At 38.7% G+C, this 21,737-nt stretch overlaps 1 protein-coding gene and 1 long non-coding RNA gene across 4 annotated transcripts; one reads left to right on the forward strand and one right to left on the reverse strand.

The window, feature by feature from the left end:
- The first annotated feature begins 2,688 nt into the window (after positions 1-2,688).
- On the forward strand, positions 2,689-9,415 carry LOC139140911 (ran-specific GTPase-activating protein-like). Its single transcript, XM_070710394.1, has 9 exons — positions 2,689-2,860; positions 4,174-4,265; positions 4,398-4,499; positions 5,220-5,290; positions 5,486-5,567; positions 5,819-5,886; positions 6,068-6,149; positions 7,157-7,731; positions 8,011-9,415. The coding sequence occupies exons 4-9, from the start codon at positions 5,246-5,248 to the stop codon at positions 8,155-8,157; spliced, it is 999 nt and encodes a 332-aa protein (XP_070566495.1). The 5' UTR covers positions 2,689-2,860; positions 4,174-4,265; positions 4,398-4,499; positions 5,220-5,245; the 3' UTR covers positions 8,158-9,415.
- Positions 9,416-11,840: 2,425 nt separating this feature from the next.
- On the reverse strand, positions 11,841-21,693 carry LOC139140917 (uncharacterized). 3 transcript variants are annotated; one of them, XR_011554100.1, is made up of 3 exons: positions 21,679-21,693; positions 13,740-14,198; positions 11,841-12,510 (listed from the first exon to the last, which is right to left on the reverse strand). It is a non-coding gene; the product is annotated as an uncharacterized lncRNA (long non-coding RNA). The 3 variants fall into 3 exon arrangements; XR_011554099.1 differs by lacking the exon at positions 21,679-21,693 and adding an exon at positions 16,263-16,277; XR_011554101.1 differs by lacking the exon at positions 21,679-21,693 and adding an exon at positions 15,086-15,100.
- Between the last annotated feature and the right edge of the window lie 44 nt (positions 21,694-21,737).

The raw sequence follows: 21,737 nt of genomic DNA on the forward strand, positions 1-21,737 counted from the left end.
GCTATGGGAAAATAGACAGGAAAAATCTCGACCAGTACAAAAAACTGGCAGCAGAAATAAGTGAATGTGGCGAAATACAATATGACAATGGTAAAGGTCCTCCAAAATGGAAAATTTATGGTTTCTTGTCGGAATCTGACAGAGAAAAGGTCATGACAGAGATTGCTGAAGACAAAGCGTGCACCTATTTAAAAATAGCACTATACCCATTCTCTTCAATGACTGCAAAAACTATGTTAGAAGAACTACAACAAGCGCACTTATATATTTCAACTCCTTTCGGGGAAGAAATTCCTAACTTGGAAGCACTTGCTGTTGGACTACCACTTCTCTGTCAAGGTAACTCTCAACTTTCACAGGTGATTGAGAAGTACTTTGCCACAGAAGGGGAACATTGCGTGGTAAAATTGGATGAGAAATTGTCAAAAAACATTCTGGAAGTTCTCAGTAAAGAAAAACGAGCTTTTCAACGGGCCGAACTGCTGAAGAAGAAATACAAAGAAAGTGGCGATGTAGCAAAGAGCTACGCCAAATTTGCTGCGCTATTCATGGCAAACAGAGACCCAGACATCAGACTTACCGTACATGTAAGTAAAAGTCAGACGTCTTCACAATCACCTTCCTATCACCAAATTTGAATGAATGATATTCATAAACTGCTGCAGTTTAGTTGGACTATATATGTGTACAAGAGTTATGCACATCGTTCAAATCAACATTGGAGTAGTGGTGACTAATTCAAATTTTAGTGTTCCACTGTGTATGTATTCGTTTCATAGTGTATATATTGGGGCCTATTCTGCGGCATATAGTACATTAAACTATGCAGTATTTACTGTTTAGTCTGGTCCCCTAACCAATTTCTACCACTGGTTGCGCTGCTAACGAAAAAAGGGTCAGGTATCGGCTAATGTCACCAGTCAGAATTTTGACTGCATATTAATGAGCACAGTTACCTGACAAGATCATGTGATCAGCACATCTGTACAGTTGCAAGATTGGAAATTAGACAATGAAACATCGAGGGTTGAAGTTCTGTGATGGCGTATGTTGTCTAAGTGCATGTGAATACTAAGACGCTGCTTGCTTAGCGTAATCCCCTTGTCAATCAAGACTTAACGGTAGTCTCAAACGCCAAAATGTACGAGAAATTTTTATTCCAAAATTTCACCCCAAAACAGGAACTTTGCGACCAAGATATTCTACACACAAGGAAGATCAATATTATAGGAATACTTTTCAGGGATAAAAAAAAATCGTGTTTTTGACTCAAAATACCAAAACAAAGGCGGAAAGCTACATGAATTGATGAAATGACGATCACCGTCTATGTTTTTATTTCTCAGACGTGACAGATTATTCCTCCTTTCGCATGTATGGTAGTGACTCAAAAATAAGCGATTTTTCATTTTCATTCAATGCCGATACAGAATGCTTGGTTTGGGAACTATAGAGGTAAAATTACTCCGTGGACACACGAAATCTAAATTCAAAGGTACCTCTAAGTTAGAAATAAATTCAACGCAACTCGTACTATTGACCAATGACAACCATACTTACAATAGCCCATAACTGACCCTATTTTCGTTAGCAGCGCAGCCAGCGGCAGAAACGGGTCTGGGAACCAGACTAGATTACTATTTAGCAATAAAGTCAAATACAACTCTGCTACAGAGGTCGCATCGCTTTACTTGAATGTGAATCGACATCTCGTAGAATACTTACTGTTGATTAAGGATCGGTATGGATAGGCACAATACATATTGGTGCGAACAATTGAAGGTTATTGTGCCAAAATTTCTTCATACATGTAGATAGGTGAACGAAATTGGATAAATTGTATAGACGTGGCTGGGAACAGTGCGTGACATATGCAAGAGCCGCTGTGTGGTTGTTATATGGAGCGCATTGTATCCAATTTAGTTGGGTCCATCTGCAAAGGGGTTGTTACTATTTTATTATATCAATATTAACTTTTGTATATAAACGTGATATTCTCAGTAGTTTTAGTACCCAAACATGAGAAAACAGACTTTAAATTGAGCAACCGTCGTCAGAACGGAAATCAGCGCCCTGCATGGTAAACTAGTAATGTGGGATATGTCACACACTTACATGTATCATCGGCTAGTTAGAATATTGGAGTGAAGCAGACTTCAAAAAGTGACCACGCTGGTATGGCGAAGTTTGAGCCGAATGCGTTAATACGGCAGTTCGAGAAATACAATGTCAAAACTCTTAGGATTCTCTGTCAATTTTCTGTATCATTTATTCTATTATGAAACTGATCCGACGACGATTTTTTTCCATTTCTATAAGGCGCTCTTGCTTTTGACATGAGTCTTCTATGTTAGTTGAGTTGTCCATTGAAGCACTCGTTTATTGCTAATTTACCACTGCTACAAGGACTCTCATCCAATCTTCACGAAGCACGTACACATTGATATAATACAGGGAGCTTTTGTCTTTGACATTAGGTCTTAAGGTTCCTGTAGAACTTGAAAAGTTGCCTTTAGAACTTGAAGCCTTCGAAGAATGGTGTCGAGAATGTATACAGAAACTTGCAGCAGAGTGCACTCATCGGGATGTTGCGGCAGTCTGTCACCAAGTATTGGGTGAAGAAGTTGAAGTCCTAGATGTTAGGCAAGGTTCGCTGGCAATCTCCCTTGGCTTTCCAGCCTGTTCACGCTTTACAGATTTGAGGCAATATGTGAATCTGGGCATTTTGCGAAAGCATTCGATTCATTGCTGATACAGATGAAATGAGAACCAAGGCAACTAAATTTGGTATCGAGTTGAAGTTGAGAGGCCTCATACAACCGGGACAGGTTTGAAGAAGTGGAATCGATCTTCTTGAGACGTAGGTTTTAAAGAAATATGTATACGATTTTAAGATACTATGCTGATGGGTTTATACAATTTTGTCGAATTATGCTGTGACTATGAGCGGAGAAGAAAGAAAAAGCACAGACTGTTTATATGTAATATTAAAGGGCCAGTAATAATAACTTTTGATGAATTTTTTCACTATTTTTGTTTATAATGTCAACTTCTAAGCATGTTGAGATACAAAGTATTCAGCTTATCATATAGACTGCGTTGTAATTGTTGACAAGTGAATTTTGGTCGGGACGAGAATGGCATTTTACACATAGACACTTAGTCTGGCAGAGACCCTGCGATTCGCGTTCTTCCCTGTTGGAACACGCGCGCGCCTTCGAAGACGCGACGCGAATCCCAGAGTCTGGACGTTCTTGCAAGCGACCGGTCGGATTTCTGCCGGATCCGGGTACTTTATAGAACTCCACACATCCGTTAATCAAAACAAAAATGACAAGTACCATAGCCAAATCAAATTAAGAATGCAAAATAAAACACTATCGCGTATATAGGTCTACCAACTACAAGTATATATTCTCTCCGCCCAGTTAGATAGGTGTTTCTTTTGAGGTCACTACCCTTATGAATATTCATACCCTTGCAAAAAACGGACAGTCGCTATGTCTGGCAGCGCGTGCTCACAGCTGCATAGCGTAGCCTTCGAATGCAGGCCCATCGCGGCTCGCACAAAACAAGGCACAGCGACTGTGGAGAGTCTAGTAGACACTATACTATGTTGACAAGCTAAATAATGGATGTTTCAACATTCTTTGGAAGAAGAAAAGAACTTGCAATCTTGACATCAAAAATAATTAAAACTCTTCAAAAGTTAGCACTACTGGCCGTTTAAGCTGTTGCCAGCAAAGTTTACTAACTCAATAGCACGTAATGACGCCCTCTATGTTCGTCTTGCATTCCGTTCTTCTCTCATCATGAGGAAGTCAATAAAAGGATTGCGTATACATAAAGGTCTAAATTCATACAATTTTCCTGCAGTCAGTTCAGAACATTGATAAATGTTTAAAGTACCACGAGCTGTAACTTTTGATAAATTTTTGCGACTCCAAAATTATGCAACAATGTGTCTGGATAAGAATCCGTCTGCCTACAAAGCGTTGTGTTTGCATCGGAATGCTTTGTGTTATGGGAGACTAAAAACAAACTGTACGTGTATTAAACAACGAAAAATTATGTAAACAATTAAAATCACATCAAAAGTGACAGCTTTTATCATTTGGCAGAAAACAAAGGAAAAAATTCATATAATTGACATTGTTTTAATTTTAATTACAGGAGACGGTGGAGGAGTAGAACCCATGGAGATTAGTGAAGATTTGGAGGGCCTTTCGTATATGAAAGCCCAAGAACATCAACACCAAGCTGTGGTTAGTAGTAAGAACTCTAATCTTCGCTATGATTCGCGGAATTTTATAAAAGTCCATTTGACAACAGTTGAAAGACAACATTTTACATTTACCGCACAATGCTAAATAGAATGATGTGTCTCTTCATTCTAGGAATGTACATGTAGTGACGGAGGCAAAGGTTTTGTGGAGACACGATCCAATTCGACTAAAACAGGCGAACAACTCGACGAGCATTTTCCAGTGATGGTAAAGGTAGGGACAGTTTTACGCAACAAAATCACAGATACTGTGTAGTTGTAGGTTTAACAAATATGATATCATACAACTGAGTGAATAAATAAAACCGTTCGCACACGTTTGAGATAGCGAATGTGTGTCTGGTTGTGGATGTTACAGAGTGAAATACCGGTATTGTAGAGCAGGATTCAAAATTGTCCGTGTGGGTTAAAGTGTTAAAAGAAGAAGCCACCATGTACTGTAAACGATATCAAGATCACGTTTGTAATCTGTAAATGGAGGTAATAAATTTATACTTAGAATATTTTTCCCATCTTTGCCAGTGTATATTCACTATATCGCACCCCACAATGACGTAGCTCCTATCAGGTTTTGAGCTTCCCAGGGCTTGAAGTTGTTTCTAGTTGTCTCCCCCTGATTAATGCCTAGGTCACGAACGCGTGCCCGAGCGCCTTGCTAAGACTGTTTGCCTCCGCCGCTTGTCTCCACTAATTACTAAGAGGTTGCTACCAAGTCAAAATTTTGAGTCTGAACTCGTATTTATTTGAATTATATATCAACTGTAAGTCATGTTTCATAACACTCTACATTAGTTAGAAAATGTTTTGAGGAAGAATCTAACGACTTCGGTATATTACATCATAGTAATGATCGTAAATATCACCTCCATACTCATTCCAATTGAGTACAGCGACGTTCAGAATCACACAACATATCGGTTATATTGTATTTCAGATCAAGATAGTGGCACGAAATCATCGATGCAAACCACTGCCGATGCCGGAGGAAAGTTTCGGGATGAAAAGGTAAGGAGTAGTCAGTCAGTGGCATGAGTTCAAGTAAAACCCTCTTCTTAACATATGTTTTTGGAAAGAATATTTTACATCCATTCAGGTTCTAAAATCTGAATCCAAACAATTACGAAATACTGTGAAATGATCACTGGAAACAGAAAGTCAAAATCGGCGATAAGTAACATACATTCATTGACAATTTTTCAGGGAGAAGAGCAGTGCCAAAACGAAAGCACAGGTACACGGCAGCATTTGGATAATGCTGATGAGGTCAATGTCGACACGGAAGGTAAATGAATATTGGTTGTCTTAAACTCCATTAGCTGTAACGTTTGGCTTTTCCTCCATTATTTGTTTGTGAAATAGAAACTAGAAACTGTAACCCATACTGAAAAACTGTTGTATAAAGTCTAATATCTCACCACAACAGTGTTGACATCATATAACCATAGCAATATATCAGCTTTAAGCTTATGCTTATTCCAATTGAAGATACGGATGTTCAGAATCACACGACATGTTGGTTATAATTAATTTCAGATCAAGATCATGGCATGGAATTGTTGCAAACGACAAATGTTATTGACGGAGAACCTTGGGATAAAAAGGTAGGGACTCGCTCAATAGCCGATTGCGAGAGTTTAAGTATGAACTTCTTGTTTATACGTGTTAGTAGTAAAAGTTTGCTGTTCTCTCAAAATCCTAAAATTTGATATAACACAAGCTTGAAATACGATGAAATGTCCTCAGTTAACAAAAACACGAATTCTGCGAACGATAATTTTTCAGGAAGAAGAGCATCATCAAAATGATAACCCACCTATACAGAAGCATTTTGATAACGCTGATGTTGTCAATGTCGACATGGAAGGTAAATAAGCTTTGGTTGTCTGAAAACTCCATTAGCTATAATGTTTTTGTGTATTTTCATGATTTCTTTTGTACTTATAAATGTGGGTTCCTGTTCTAGTCGCAATACCATATCCACCAATCCTAGGCTCTATTGGGTCATCAATGCGGTCGACAAATGCGTAATATGAAATGTTTTTATTGACAACAGTAGTGTTGTATCGTGTTAAACAATGCATCGTTTTAGCGAAGCCGATACTTGTACTTCAACATGCTTTCGGGGAAAAAGAAGAAATCGAAAGAAAAGGCACTTGTAATAAAGCACAAATATAATGTCAAAATTATCAAAAGTTATTACTATTGAAGACGCTATTTATTTCGATATGACTGCATTTACAATATCACTTCTTCAGGGGAAAAGAGTGATTCACTTCTTACTCAACTATTTATCTTTCTAATCGTGCATTGCACATTTTAAGAATTAAAAGTTATTGTCATGCAGTGTATGCAAATAGGCTGACATCGTCAATGATTGGTTATGTCCGAGCCTTATACGGTGAACTTGACTGTGTTCGAAAATGCTGTAGTAACTGCTCATGAACACTTACGCTAACTTCTTGACAAGAATAAATGTTTATCTACCGTAGCAAGATCGATCTGAGAGAGCAGTTAACCTTAGTTTTATATCTCGATGTACTGTGGGGCTAAAATTCTAATCCGAATCTGTTATAGGGATCCATGAGTTTCAGATGAAGAATGACACGATAAACGACTAGTAGAAAGATTTAGAGAACCATTAGACGAACATGGAAATAATTACTTTTATATGAGAATGACATTTCTTAGTTTGTTGGCAAGTTATCAGGATGTTGTTTTATTATTAATATATATTTCTTCACATAGGGATTAAATGTTCTCATCCGAACTTTAACAACCTAAACTTAATCGAATTTCCGGCTTACGTAAGGTTGAATTATGCAGTGATCATGTGTTTCTAATTAACAATTCTGTCATCTTCCAAATTTACAGAGACACCGTTACCATCAAAGGTTGATAGTGGTCTTGTTTTGACGCCACCGTCAACGGCCGCGACGTCAGAAGAAACGACTAGGAGCGGAGACGTTGACACGCGCACTCAAGTCAGGGTAACAATCGCACATCGGGAGAAGACAGATTTGACAACTGTCAAGGGCGAGGACGAAGTCCTGTATTCACAACATGCTAGGTTAGATAGATTTGATCACACCACAAAAGAATGGATAGAACATGGTTCCGTCAACTTAAAATTTGTAAAGGAGAAAATCAGCGGACATATCCGACTGTCGATAAGAGGAGATCAATCATCACCAGATTTTGCCGACTGCTATCTGAATACCGAGATGGAATTACGGCCAAAATCTGGATCTGACAGTTCATGGAGGTTGAATGTTAAGGATTTCACAGCGGAGGGACCAAACACTGAGCGACAAATTGCCTTGATCTTCAAAACTTCCGAAGAAGCGAAGGAGTTCAAGCAGAATTTTGAACAATGTCAGGCGATGCTTACTCGAACGAATAGAAAGGCAGAACGACTTGAGCTGACAACAATTGAAGATACTCTAAAGGTTTGATCTTTTCGTGATGATTCTGATGATAGTCTTAGAATGAAGTATCGATAATTTGCTATTCAAGAATTTATGATCTTAGTATAGCTATACATAAATGAGTAAAAATCGATCTGCCCAAAATGAGGCCTGCTCACTTCAGATTATGTGCTCCAATACATTTCCTGATGAAGTTATGGTACCGACGTTGAATGATAAATTTATTTCCAATTGTATTAACTCCGCAAGTGATTAAATCGCTGAATATGTCAATACTATGGTTATCTTTCTTGTTTCTAGGCAATTGGAGCGCTACTCAAAGACAGACGTTCAGCCCAAATGTGGAGATGTGATTCGTGCCTCGTTAGCAACAGTTACCTCACAATCAAATGTGGAGGATGTGATGCATGGCAACCGGAACTTCTTCAGTTGGATAAAGGACTCTGATTCAGCAGCGAAGATCCACAACATCGAACTTTATCAGAATGTACAAAATTGTTAACCTAAGCTCGAAGCGCCCCCTTGGGGCAGAATATCGAACGGGCTACTGTCCATACCATACTCTCCTTTTTCCTACCTAGCGTCTACGAGAGCAATGAAATTGCAAATCGTCATGACTGTAGTCCTTAATGAAAGTTTACTCCATCACAATTGCAAATTAAGCGCGTGAATTAGTACTACGAGTGTCTACAACATTAGATCGTGTTTGATATAATCATAGACAGTAGTTTCTCTACTGATTTTGATATAATGATATCATCGAGGGAGACGCACGTGTTACACAATTGGTAGATTCACGGGACAATCAAACAGTAAAGATCCTTGCATGAACATATTTACAACAGCGTGTTTGCATAGGGGATTGGTTACATGTCCGTTCTCGGGGTGGGGATAGAGGTAGCTTGGTCTCAGCACAGGTTTCTCCTTGATATTTTTTTATTGTCCTTATTGTCCTTGTTTATTTTATCAAAATACATATAACTATGATATGTATTGCCAATAAACATTCATACTGCCAATCTAATGTCTTGGTCTTATGTTAGCACAGTTTTTCTCGAGAGTCTATGGTTAGCACTAGTTTGTGATGATTTCTATTTTTCCTTCCCAGTGCCATGTATTTGTCCTTTGACAATTCTACGCGAAGTTTTGTCACTGTGCTGCGTCTATTATGGGATGTGTTTGATTGTCTAATGCGCCAAAGCAAGCAAGCAAGAGTAAATTACTAATCGGTAGACACTGTCAACAGATTATCACTAGATTAACGTTAACTTTGATAAAGTCAACAACGAACGCACTGTTATACTTGCAGGTGCGTTTATCATTGTGATGATGATGATGAATATGACGACAGCGATAACATTGATAATGACACAGGTAACTTCTGCAACACGGTGAAACGGTACAATATCGATTCACTGTATTATTAGATATGTACCACGGATTACCAATCTGTTGGCAGAGAAATAAGGTTGTTTTTTTTTACAGACAGAGATAATATGGTCCCTCTGTTTTTCGCATTTTCTCAAAAACTGTAAAATTTTCTACGTATTTTAGCTTTTGATTGAGCTCATTATTACTGCTATTAAATACTATACCAATTGCTCACTATAAGCAAAATATTTCACGTCTTTTGCGAACTGTAAATCGTTTTGAAAACAGGTCATACATTACATAGAAAACCATGGATAAGAAATTATTTCACGCTAAATTATGCAAATTAGTTATTATCCGGTATTACGTTCTGATAGTAAATATTGTCGCCTGCTCCTGAACAACAATAAATATTATGACAGAACCCCATGACTTCAGTCAATATCGTTGATACTCTAGATGGATCCTCTATTAAGGATCCGTCTGTGTGACTTCAGTCACTAAAATCACTTCATAATTACTTAATATAAGCATAGACAGTAGAGGGGGGAAGACCTCTCTACTGTCCATGATATAAGTATGTAAGAGCGAGATCTGCTCCATTGCTAGAATTCATTAGACAGAATGAAAAGGAAATTTCTGTGTTTTTATGTCTTTAATTTTTCAAATCTTGTACACGTCGGAACAAAGTACCTATTTAATGTACTGAAATATTTTCCCCGCCAGCAAGCTCGCCGTTCTTATATAATAGAGTCCCACAAACTCATCATGGCAAACATCGGGGTTCTCTTGTTTAAGGGGGAATGGTTGAACGTTTTATAACGCAAAGTTATCTTGATTAAAGGATGGGGCATTGTCCCGTCTGTGGCTGCACGTATGGAACCCCAGACAACGTGTCTGTTGTCATGCTCAACATATCCCAACATTCTTTGTGCCTATCCACAATGTTTAAATTGCAGCTGTACCGAAACCGGTGACCGCGTCCGAAGCAGCTTCACATAAACTAAGGGACGCAACCAACGGTCATTTGGCATAGTCTCGCACTGACTGAAAGCTACAAAACTGCACTGTGAATATGTATCAAGTGACGAATTTGCTTAATATTAGCACGACATTCGCCGCAAATTTTCGGGAAAATGCAATGTTTATCAACTAGAAAGTCCTACATTTGCACACTGGGCTACTCCATCTCTTTCAACGTATTTACCGTCGTCGATTCGTAATCGCGCCATCCGAATTTGAATTATTTCAGGCGACAAAATATGCCCGTGATCCCCACCGACCGAACAACATTTGTCTAGCTTTCTGTGTTACGATTCGTGCATGCAGTTTGCCAATAACATACTAGATTTTTCCCGGAGTGCTCCTCTTACAGAATGATATTAGATTGGTTACAATTTACGGATGTTTCAAATAAGTATCAATAAAGTTTGGTCAAGAACGATTTTAATATAACACCGCTTTCATGAAATCACTGGGTCACGGTAGAGTACTTTTGAAAAGTCAACCTTCAATCAATCACACATTGCGATGGAGTTACGGTGATAGGGAAATTGTTGATAAGTTCAAAGGTCAGTATGATACTGTGCTGAAGTCGAGTGGGTACAACGAAGAATTTCTATATAAACAGATCGACTTATTGAAGGCGACCTATAGAGGGCGCAATAACATGAAGCGATGCATTACAGAGTTTATACTTACTTTTCAATAAAAATTAAAAGTATGGAATCCGACATTCTTTTGACTTCTTTTTCAAAGGATGAATAGTGCACAGTGCACTGACCTACATTGAACGCATTCAGAATCAGCTAAATTTACGTGGAGAACGTGGACTGTGTGATAAACCGAACGGTAAAAAATTCACATCAGCAACCACAACAGATATCGCATTGCTACCTGTTATGGATCAATCCGCCTACTGACCAAAAGGTGACTGCCAATCTACAGATGTCAACTATCAGACTAATTTTTTACAATTTCAAAGCATTCAAGAGCGCACTGTATAATTAATCATATTAATGTTTTGTAACGGAGTATATGAGAAGCACTGAACCCATAAAACATCTTTACATCTCTTATCACTAATGACCATACATTTGTTACGTCATTGTCAATAATGCCCAAGGCAGCGGACTACTGAAAAACATAACATTTGTTTACAAATTCTTCTAAAATTCTTAGTTGCCCTGAGTGGGTCTCAAACTGCAGCCAACAAAACAATTATTCTGTGCCCGACTTAATAACCCACTGACAAAGGAAATGGTATAAGCCAGCCATTCATGTATTGACCAGCATTGTTGCCGCTGAATTCTGTCTGAGGATTGATAAGCCATTTACTTACTGAGTACAACATTTTGTGATGCTTATCCTGACACTAGAGCAGACTGAAATAGTCCGCCGGCCGTATGCGGGCGCTATACGACCCCCCAACCCAACACTTGTGGCGTGAAGCGTCGCCGTTGGTCGTGGAGCGCCTTCACGCGATTGAATCTTTGAGCCTGCCGTTTCCATAGAACACTTTATTCACAGAGTAGACACTTATAATCGTCTGTATTGATATAAAAAGTATTTCTTTCGATCTTTAGCCACAACTGATCGTTAAGTCATATATCACTCACAAACAAAGTTTCTTACATTATTATACTGATATTTAATCGATAGATGAAAACTGATCACAGTGGTCAACAAATAAACAAGAACCAAGATCAAAAAAATAAGTCATACATAGCACAGTCCTTTGGTGGAGGGACTGTGTACATAGGAAGCAGAAAGATGATCATGATAGAAAAATAAACGGCAAAATTGTTTATGTGAATGAAGAATCATCTGCCTTCAGGGATCGGAATGTCAATATTATCGTGTCAAAAAGGGTCCTCTTTGCTGTTTGGTATTTAACGTTCATGTAGGAACACATCAGCGGTTTAACGTCCTTGTCACATGGCAGCCTCTTCTTGCGACGACATACGCCCTCTATGGCTGACTCTTTCCGCAAAACCTGTTGTGAAAGTTTTCGCAAATTCATCCTTGAACATTACACTGGAGGCATTATGTTTCTTGCGGGTATTCCAGAATTCCTTGCTGATCTTTGAGTCTCTACGAAGTGATGATGAATCATCGATAATCAGTATTTTCACAAACATTCAGTACATATCTTCCTTTCTACGGTATACGATAAAAGTGAAGTAAGTCACATGATCATGACTTCTTAGTCATCAAGCAGGCGTGGTGGAGAGCGGGAACGAGATCTGGATCTGGATCTGGATCTGGAGCGATCTCTCAAAGGTGAAAGGGAGCGAGATCTTGAACGAGATCTTGAAGCATTCCTGACGATTACAGCTGCAGCCAGCGCAGCACGAGCTCCAGGCGAGAGAGAACGAGATCTGGAACGAGATCTTGATCTTGAGCGTGATCCTCTGCGAAACATTGTATCTGTGAGAAGACAAAAAGATACAGAGGACGAATTCAAGATAGCATTTGGATGGTTTTCTGCGTTAGGTTGTTAAAGGATAAAAAGACATATAAGACATATTAGGTGTAATAGCGAACGGAAAATGTTACTTTTGCGTTGCGAGTCTACGACTTATGGTGGCTACTAACATGTTATGTGCTTCTGCCGTAAAATCGCACCACGGCGGATCAATGCCCGCTTGCATGACTTGATTTATGCGAAAATTTTGATCTCATTGGAAAAGTAAGTTTCATTTTGAATGAACTTTCACTTCATTTTAAAATGCGAAATGTTGAAATTTGAAAAACACTTGGAAAAAAGGAGAAACGCTGCCCTTACAAGACACGACAGCAAAATCTGTAAGGTTAGTACAGTCTCGGTTCTTTATGGTGAGGGTTTTCCATTCTCTTGATTATATTCGAAAACATACATTTGATTCTTTTTGTGCGAATCTCATGGACAGCCTAGGGTATCGTTTTGTCTACGCGTTGGTCAACAATATCAGTTGGAATTTAGATAACAACAGACGTTACACTAAGGAGTAACGCCACCTGTTGGATTCGAATGATGGGCTACAAGCCACCACCCCTCCAACCGCTATGGTACAATCAAACACTTCAAATGAAGCAAGACCGATATGGCCTGTACATCGCCAGGAGGCTGACAGACACAAATTGTGCCAGAACGCACGACTGATTTTCTTACATTGAAAAAAGAAACAGATTGACCGTATGAAACGTGCAGCTTGAGAATTAAGTATTACGATGGTCTACAACCACTATTGACGACAAAGCATAGCAGCAGACTGCCACGCCCTCCTCCGCAAAAGTACATTTCATATCAAACTTTGGATTTGGTTTTCTACTGAAAAAACTATTTTCAGTGGCAATCACTGCAACAAAATATTGTACTCAGAGTTAGTTTTGAACTATCGATAATTATACTTTAGAGTTACAAACTGAATGAGAACGAATCATGAAGTAGTCGAGAGAAGTCTGAGGAGGAGTTGTTGAAACTCAGGTACGCACATGCGATAAAGCGATAGGATAGAAACACTAAGAATCATATGCATATAGGTAATACAAGGCAATAGAAAAGTGAGCAATTCTAAGACTGTTGCAGTGAGAGAGACTATACATCGTTTTTCAGCTCCTTCCAGCGGACCCTGTCTGCGTTCTTTATTAGGATTGGAGACAAATAAATGACTTACCTTGCAAGTTATTTCAGATCCTGACGAAGTTAAAGTTGCCTTGCTGGTTGCGTTGTGAAGAATGCCCTATCGTATGTGCAAGCTCTCAAGTTATAGGTAAGAAACTTTGAGTCACTTGTCGGGTTGCTATTGGTCGGTGATGATGCACGGTAAACTTGATTGGCCAAGTTAGATGACGACGCGGAGATGGCACGGATTAGAACGAAGTATTCAATAATCATTAACAAATTGATTTAATTTTCATCAACGTGGGAGTCGATTGTACATATGAAATCTTGATGAAGGAATATAGCGTTACGTAAGACAATGTAAACAGGTGGGAACGATTTCAGTTTGCTATCTACCGCTAGTCACAATCTATCGCCTGGCAACGTTGTATGTCCAGTATTTTCAACAATTTTGCAATGAATAAATTCAAGCTGCTTAACTGCCCTCCAGTTTCGGCTGCCACTGGTGTTCCTGAAACACAAACCACAGAATTGAGATTCAGAAGTAGTAAAGACATGAAACAGAGAACACATCGCAAAATCACTGATCGCAAGAGATCGGGTTTCATGGTCATGCTCATTGCGTGGGTGTACAATCTGATGCGTGTCAAAGGTACCGTTTAAAATATAAACTAATGTTCTGCTGACATTTGCATTTTTTCGGGAGAATCTGAAAGCGATAAAAGATTTAGGGATGAAGAAGAAAACAAAGAGAGGGAAAGTGAATTTTTTAAGTTCATTCTTGATGATAATTCGAGTGTTCCAATGAGGTGTTTTCGACATCGGTGTGGCGTGATATAAGAATTCTCAGGGAGTTACCGTCAATAACATTATAAGAACAACGCGGGTCAAGCACGCGTGATGACCTTGACTATCAATGCGACAGGTAATATTTTTCCCAGGGCAGGTTGATGGCGCTACCGGAATGCAATGCAAATTAAAATTCTATTGATTAACTCTTTTGGAGCGAATCGCAATTATCAATCTTTATTTTCTTAGACAGTTGTAATTGATTACAATCGACACTTCGGATAATTGAGATAAGCATAAAATAATCAAGCATCAAAAAATCGTGCTCAAAACAGTCTGAGATTCATATGCGGGGAAAATCACGTACGTCACTCAAAGTCATTTCGAAACTTTTGCCACGATGTTAAACTCAATCCGATCAAACATCTGTTGTGGCATTGGTCATAATGATGTATCGTTAACATGGCAGAATGATATTTGATCCTAATGTGCATGAGATTGGCACTGGCCACCTCTTTATTTTCAATAAAGTCTAACAGTCTATGGAAAAAAGTGTCATTCTTCGATTTAGATGAGTATAGCTCTGTCTTATATTTGTCTCAATCTTACCTTCCAAAGTGTGATTTTCAAAAACATTATAAAACGACGCCACATATTTTACATTTGGCCTTCGTCGAACAAAAATAATCCTAATAATAAGCTTAACGGCGTGGTTCTACAATCATGGGAGGTATTTTCTCCATATCCGACTTCCTTATAATACGAACAGGATTTACAATGTTATTAATAATTAATGACATTAATACGTAACTTATCATTATGTTTCAATATCAAATACAGCGTTACAGCCCCAGGCTGTTTCTCTGAGATGCGGCTTAAAGATTTTTATTTTCAAATTATTGATCAGTTTGCAAGCCCTGTCATCAAAACGAACTTGCAGGGCAAATGCACCTACAGGGAAGTTATTATATCTAAATGTGTCTGGATGATCTGTTGCTGAGCCCGTAGACACAATTGAATACTCAAAAGCTAATATAATCTTTCTGTTCGACATAAGTTTCTATAGGGGTCTGTTATCTGAAGCCGATGAGTGACATCATACTCAAAACACAATATTGAAGGTCATGTCATGTTGAAACAACCAATCTTGATCAGATTTCAACTCCGCTGTAACTCCAGTGTTAGTTCTGCAATTCCAGTGTTGACTTTGATATCAGCAATCATATTTTGCCTGTGCGGTTTGATAATATCACAGTCCGTCATTTTCGGTACCAATTTAATCATGTTAATCAACAATCGACCGTACACGTTGTGGACTGTTTCTAAATTCACAATCTCCGAACTGAGTCACAGCTATGATAGAACCCTTGCAAGAAAAGGGTAAAAATTGCGCCAGTACGAGATCAAAAACTAAGAAAAGAGCCAGCGGTGAAATAAAAACTGACACTTTGCAGCGACTAGTAAGTTATGATTTGCGAACTATTATTATTTCCAGCAAGTTAAGGAGTCGTAGCCTTTCGTCAGCTGAGCAACTGCAAAAACAAGAGAGTAAAATATAGAAATACATGCACACATGAAGGAAAAATGCAGACGACCCATCAAAGATATGACTTCTGGCTTTGAAAACATTTAAACTTAAGAACAATCAGAGCCTGGCGATAGAAAATGCGATGACTCGAATGTTCCTAACAGCTGAAGAAAGTTTCTCAGCTAGTATAGGACCGACTGTTCAAGTTTGGTGCTGGTTGTATTATCACCATTATTTGTCAAGAAGAATCTGACTCACATGTCGAAAGTGCCCCTCATGAGGGTTGGTGACTAGGCAGACTATTTCGAAAATAATCTCCATCGTAGCGTTTTGTCTCCCATGTTACATCGTACGCATAAAAGTATACGATGTACACCTGGATGAATTACATAACGTTAAATAGCCGCTACATAATTGCCATTGCCATTAAAGACATAGAGGCAGTTGCTGCATACGCCGCGGCCACATGATGTACCCATGACGTTGAGTGGGTCGTGTGCACTAGCTCGCACCAGTTGGCCCTTGTTGTCAATGTGTGCATGTCACGTGATGATAGAGATGTGAAGTGTGTTATCAGGTAAACAGAGAAAACTAGATAAAATGATAAAATGATTACATGGACACGTCGATACAGGGAATGGTTAATAAGAACAAAGGGTATATAATATGTTTTTCAATATGCAATTATATTGTCGATGATCATGAATGAGTTGTCGGGACTATAGACTTCCGTTTTCAACAAATACATTGGATGTTTATCAGACATAGGTTATGCATTTTGACATGGAACTACAAAACTGTATTTCAAGAGGGGAACAAAATACTAGAAACGTATTACAAATTACAACAATTGAAGTTTGAACCATGTTATGTTCCCATTTATCACTAACTTGCTGTGAACGCCTTGACTTTCCAAGATGCAAAAATCATTCACATCACGCGTCAAAACTACCCCTACCATGTATACCCCGCTCTGAAATCGGATGTACAATGGGTTCGTCCTTCTTGTTACCTTGAAGAGTTATGAACGTGTGATTGTGAGCCTTGCGAAATGACTGTGCAAACCACCCGACGGTTACTAGAAAGCGTCTTAGCTCTTGAATTCTCAATAATTGCACCACTCTCTACATATCAGAATGTTCAGGTTCAGGGTGTCATCTGTCATCGATATTCACATCTTGTGAGTTTCTCGGCAACGGTTGCCGTATTAAACCGGTATTTTCCCGCCAAGACAAACGAAACGCAGATCAAAACAGCGTCATTAGAAGGACCAGTTTAAGAGATGTATCTAAGAGAAATTCAAGTATCAAGATGAAGCTTTCAATGAACCTCTGGGTTTACTGGAATCTACTATTGTGTGAAGACGGAGTGAAACGTTTAAACTCTCGATGTGCTAACGTCTCCACAATGTTACTGAGAGAGAGAGAGAGAGAGAGAGAGAGAGAGAGAGAGAGAGAGAGAGAGAGAGAGAGAGAGAGAGAGAGACAGAGATGTGACTTGCTTTGAATTGTCAGTGAACAACCATCATTTTAATACACAACATGAAAAATTAATTCGAACATGGTTAAATCAAAATTCATTTGATTAAATATCTTTTCATGGTTTTCAACCTCATTCTCAAATATCTTAGAAGGAATAGAGTAAAGTGAGCGGTGACAACATTTCCTGTTAAACAACTAGTGAGTACATGTTTACACTACATTACAAATTTTTAAACACTTCAAAGTTACAGGCGTTCGCCTTTTTTCACAAAAGATGACGTCATATTCCAGCAAACAAATGAGAGACTAGATGACTTCATTAACATAAGACTTCTGGAAACTTCCCATTTCTTCGATGACGTCACCGATTTTGATCTGAAAATCTCCGTTACGTTCCGATTGTCTGTTATCACACTATCGCAAATCAAACATGTTTACGTTTCGTTGGCTTGGCGGGAAAACACTGGTTTATTTACAGAACACTAAAGTCCCGGGCTACTTTAGAGTACAGCTCGATGGAATGGTATCTGTGATGGCAATTTGCAATGTTTTGTGAAATGAAGTAAAGCCATTTGGTTAGTGACCTTTAACCCGTATAAAGCTTCCTCTAGGCCTAAGCTCAGTTGTATCATTCTGATCGTAAAGAATTGAATTTCGGGAATGTCAAGTTCACATTAGTTGGCGCCTCGAAATTGAAAGACATTTCTCCAACTTTTCTCAACGAAGCTTTAAAACATTGTCTTTCGAAATCAAGAGCAGAAATCAGGGGTCACTTTGCAATATTTTATACTGAAGAATGAAATACAGCAACCAAATATTATTTACCGGACTGGAATTTCAAAATAGCCGCCATCACTGTATAAAATACATTGAAAAATAAAATTTTCGATTGTCAAAAAACGGTGCCTGTGAAAACTATATTTAGTCAATGAGCTTTAGCGTGAGTCCCACAAATGGTAGACCAGCGATGCATCGTAAAAATTTGAGAGTTCGAATATTTGTCGACGAGGCACATTCCACCTTAGTCCCTTACCACTCTAACCTGACCGTAGAGCATGTAGCAAACACCGAAATCGATATCTTTGCGTGTAAGTCAGTCTAGGTAAGTTTGACAAGGGATGCGCTCTAAGGCTTGAGTTATCTCAAATGGATTCAGCCCCTTTGAACGAGGTGACGATTATGTCGATGATAGAGTAAGGGATGGAGCATTTGATATCCTGGGGGGGGTTTTCTCGATGATTTTCAAAAACATATACATATTCCCAGCAAATGTCAATAAAAAAATCAGCCAGAGGGGTATTAGGAAAAAAGATGGCTCACTAAGGTGAAAGGAAAAAAATCAATCAAGAGTTACTTTCCGGAACACAATTTTTATTTTTAGGGTGCCCTGCTGGAGCAAATTGAAGACTGTGTCAGATACACAATGGTTCTTTGACAAAATACATTTAGGGAGTGCTATATTTATATTTTAATGTCTTCCTCATATATCTCGATCCCAAGGGTATAATTGTGGTCAGAACATGTAGTAACTTTTGGCTTTTTAAACTCTTGTTCTGTTTGTTAGTCTATTTCTTTCCACTAGATTTTGATATCACACTGTAATTTTGGATGACAAACATAAGATAATAAAAGCATATTATAGCTGTGATTGTTCACGACTAAATGTGGTCCTTTACATCATGAATTATAAATGTGAATTCTATAATTTAGACAGCTTGCATAAACAGTGGGAAATACTAAGCATGCACATGACAAAGAAACCGTTATTGTCATGTTGTCATAAAAGTAAAACAATGAAAAACTTCAGATGTATGGTTTAAAGCAACAGACAATGACAGATATTTAATTTGAAGTAAATGAACTTCAATACTTAACGGAAATAACTGTAAAAAGTTTAAATAACTTTTCACAGTTAAAACTTCACTATTTACAGTATTTAAACATTTTTATCTTTTTCTCAAATGCAGTCCTGATCATCTAATGTGCAACATTTTACTCCGCACACAGTACAGGACTGTACATTTGTTGTTGGGAAAAAAGTATCCAAATGAGGAGTGCTAGAAAAAAAAGTTTCCAGTGTAGTAATCAGAGAGTGAAAATAGCTTTGAACAGTGGATCAGGTACGGAAAAATTTCAACCTTTTAACTCTTCCAGACCCTCCTCAGGATATCAAATGGTCCACCCCTAAGCTTCGGATCGTAGCAGGTGTTGGCGGCAGTACGATGATATCACGGCAGTAACCCAGGCAATGTAAACTTTACGCGTAAATATAGTCTTCTCTTCAAGATAGGAAAACGATTCAGTTTTAGAAACACAACGCCGTTGTATTCAGTGCATAGGTAGACCTTTCCACCAATTGAATTTCTACAAAATGTGTCACAGTGACCTGCAAGGAGATTTACAAATAATTAAACTCTTAGACAGTCTCGGTTCGTAACGTACACTCTACTGATTATTCGTCACAAAGTCCATTTCTACAACAACTCATATCTGAATTTCTCTGTAAAATCTAGATTTTATTGACGATATTGACTCCAATGAAGAGATATTTAAACGTGTTTGGCTTGTTGTCGCTGAATCACCGTAATACCTACCACCGCATAGCGGCTGTACGTTTAATCACAAAAACACACCCCAAATGTCCACATCAATGACGCAACGACTACAGTGTAAACTGAAGGTCATATTTATTCGCCAACTTCTCTTGTGATTTCTCGCTCTTCTATTACGTAACTGTTTGATTGCGTGTCCCCATTTCGAATTGAACTTTTTAACATTTTAAGTGAACGAAAACAACGTTAACATATTTCAAATACACACTGGACCATTTAGCTTACCGATCACCTCTGCATCTTGACTATCTGTATCGATGGAGGAAAGCCACATGCTGTACTCATATCGTTTGTTGGTGGTGTACATTTTGTATCTATATCATCAGTGGCATATATATTTACCATTGCGTATTGATAATTGCCTCTCTTTTCACATTCTTTTTATTTCCGTGGCTCTATTTCCCTCAAGCTATGTACAATTGTTTGTCAAACTAACTTTAACTCTGACCGACTGACAATCGGAACGTTGATACCATAGGGTATCCACTCAACGTACACTGTGTGGTAAACAGCGATAGTTGAGATACAACTTCACATTAATCTTCAAACAAATCTATTTCTCATGTCGGTGACTGAGGAGCAGGCCTGGACATAGACTGTCACATTCAGTCGTGCATGGGTGGTCCGCCAAACGATTTGAGTTGGCGCAGACCCACTACGACTGAATCTTTCGGTTTACCTTGGATGCAGCCAATCAGAATGCAGGTAAATATGAAAACAAATTAAAACACACATATGAATCTAAATCTGATTTCGAGCGACATGGCATTTATAATACGGATTTCTTAATAACCCGACGTTGCAATACATTAAGCCAATGAACTAAAGGATGTCACTAATATTACCCAGGATGCATCTCACAATTGCACGAATGCTGCGTCACATGGGAACGTGAAGGTTAATAATCGTGAAAGTGTCTTCCTCTATTAAAACGACAATCATGCTAATCATCATCAAATTTTAATGAATTAAATATCCGTCGTTCGAGGGCGCACTCCATGGCGACGGCAATCATTTTTCAACAAAATCAGCCCACATATATTACTGATCTATATATTACTGATTGCCCGCCTAGTCCTCTTCACTGGGGACTGACCTGCAGATGATAATTTTAGGGAATCGCTTGATATAACTGTTTCAGTAAATTATTACCCCTATGAGCCTCTACCTCCGAATAACTCCCCACAGACGTCAATGTTTGTCGGCGCGCCTCGACTAGCTTCCAGGGTTCTATTAAATGCGAGATGTATCTGCTGCGCCCTCAGTGACAAGGGAGGGTCTCCCGAAGGCCAAGAGGACTCGCTGAGTTTATTTGCGACACTCACAAGAGAAACTAGATCAAAATACTTGTTCCACAAAGACTTGGACATCTTCCCTTCATATTGATACATGTATCGGAAAATATAGCCTTGCGTACAGGTCTGTGTGTTCCCGGCGTTATACGGCCCCAACGGTATAACGCCATATAATGCCGAGAACACATAGACCTGTACACAGGGCTAGGGAAAATACAGTGTATATCCATTACATCTCGATGTTTCAGTTTTCGCCGTGTTAAAAAACCCCGAATTATAAACTTACGTTCAAGCTATTATGTTTACGGCCGTGCCTACGTCTCTGTCAACAGCTTGATTCATAGT

The sequence above is a fragment of the Ptychodera flava genome, chromosome 1 (assembly GCF_041260155.1).
Source record: "Ptychodera flava strain L36383 chromosome 1, AS_Pfla_20210202, whole genome shotgun sequence".
Lineage (NCBI taxonomy): Eukaryota > Metazoa > Hemichordata > Enteropneusta > Ptychoderidae > Ptychodera > Ptychodera flava.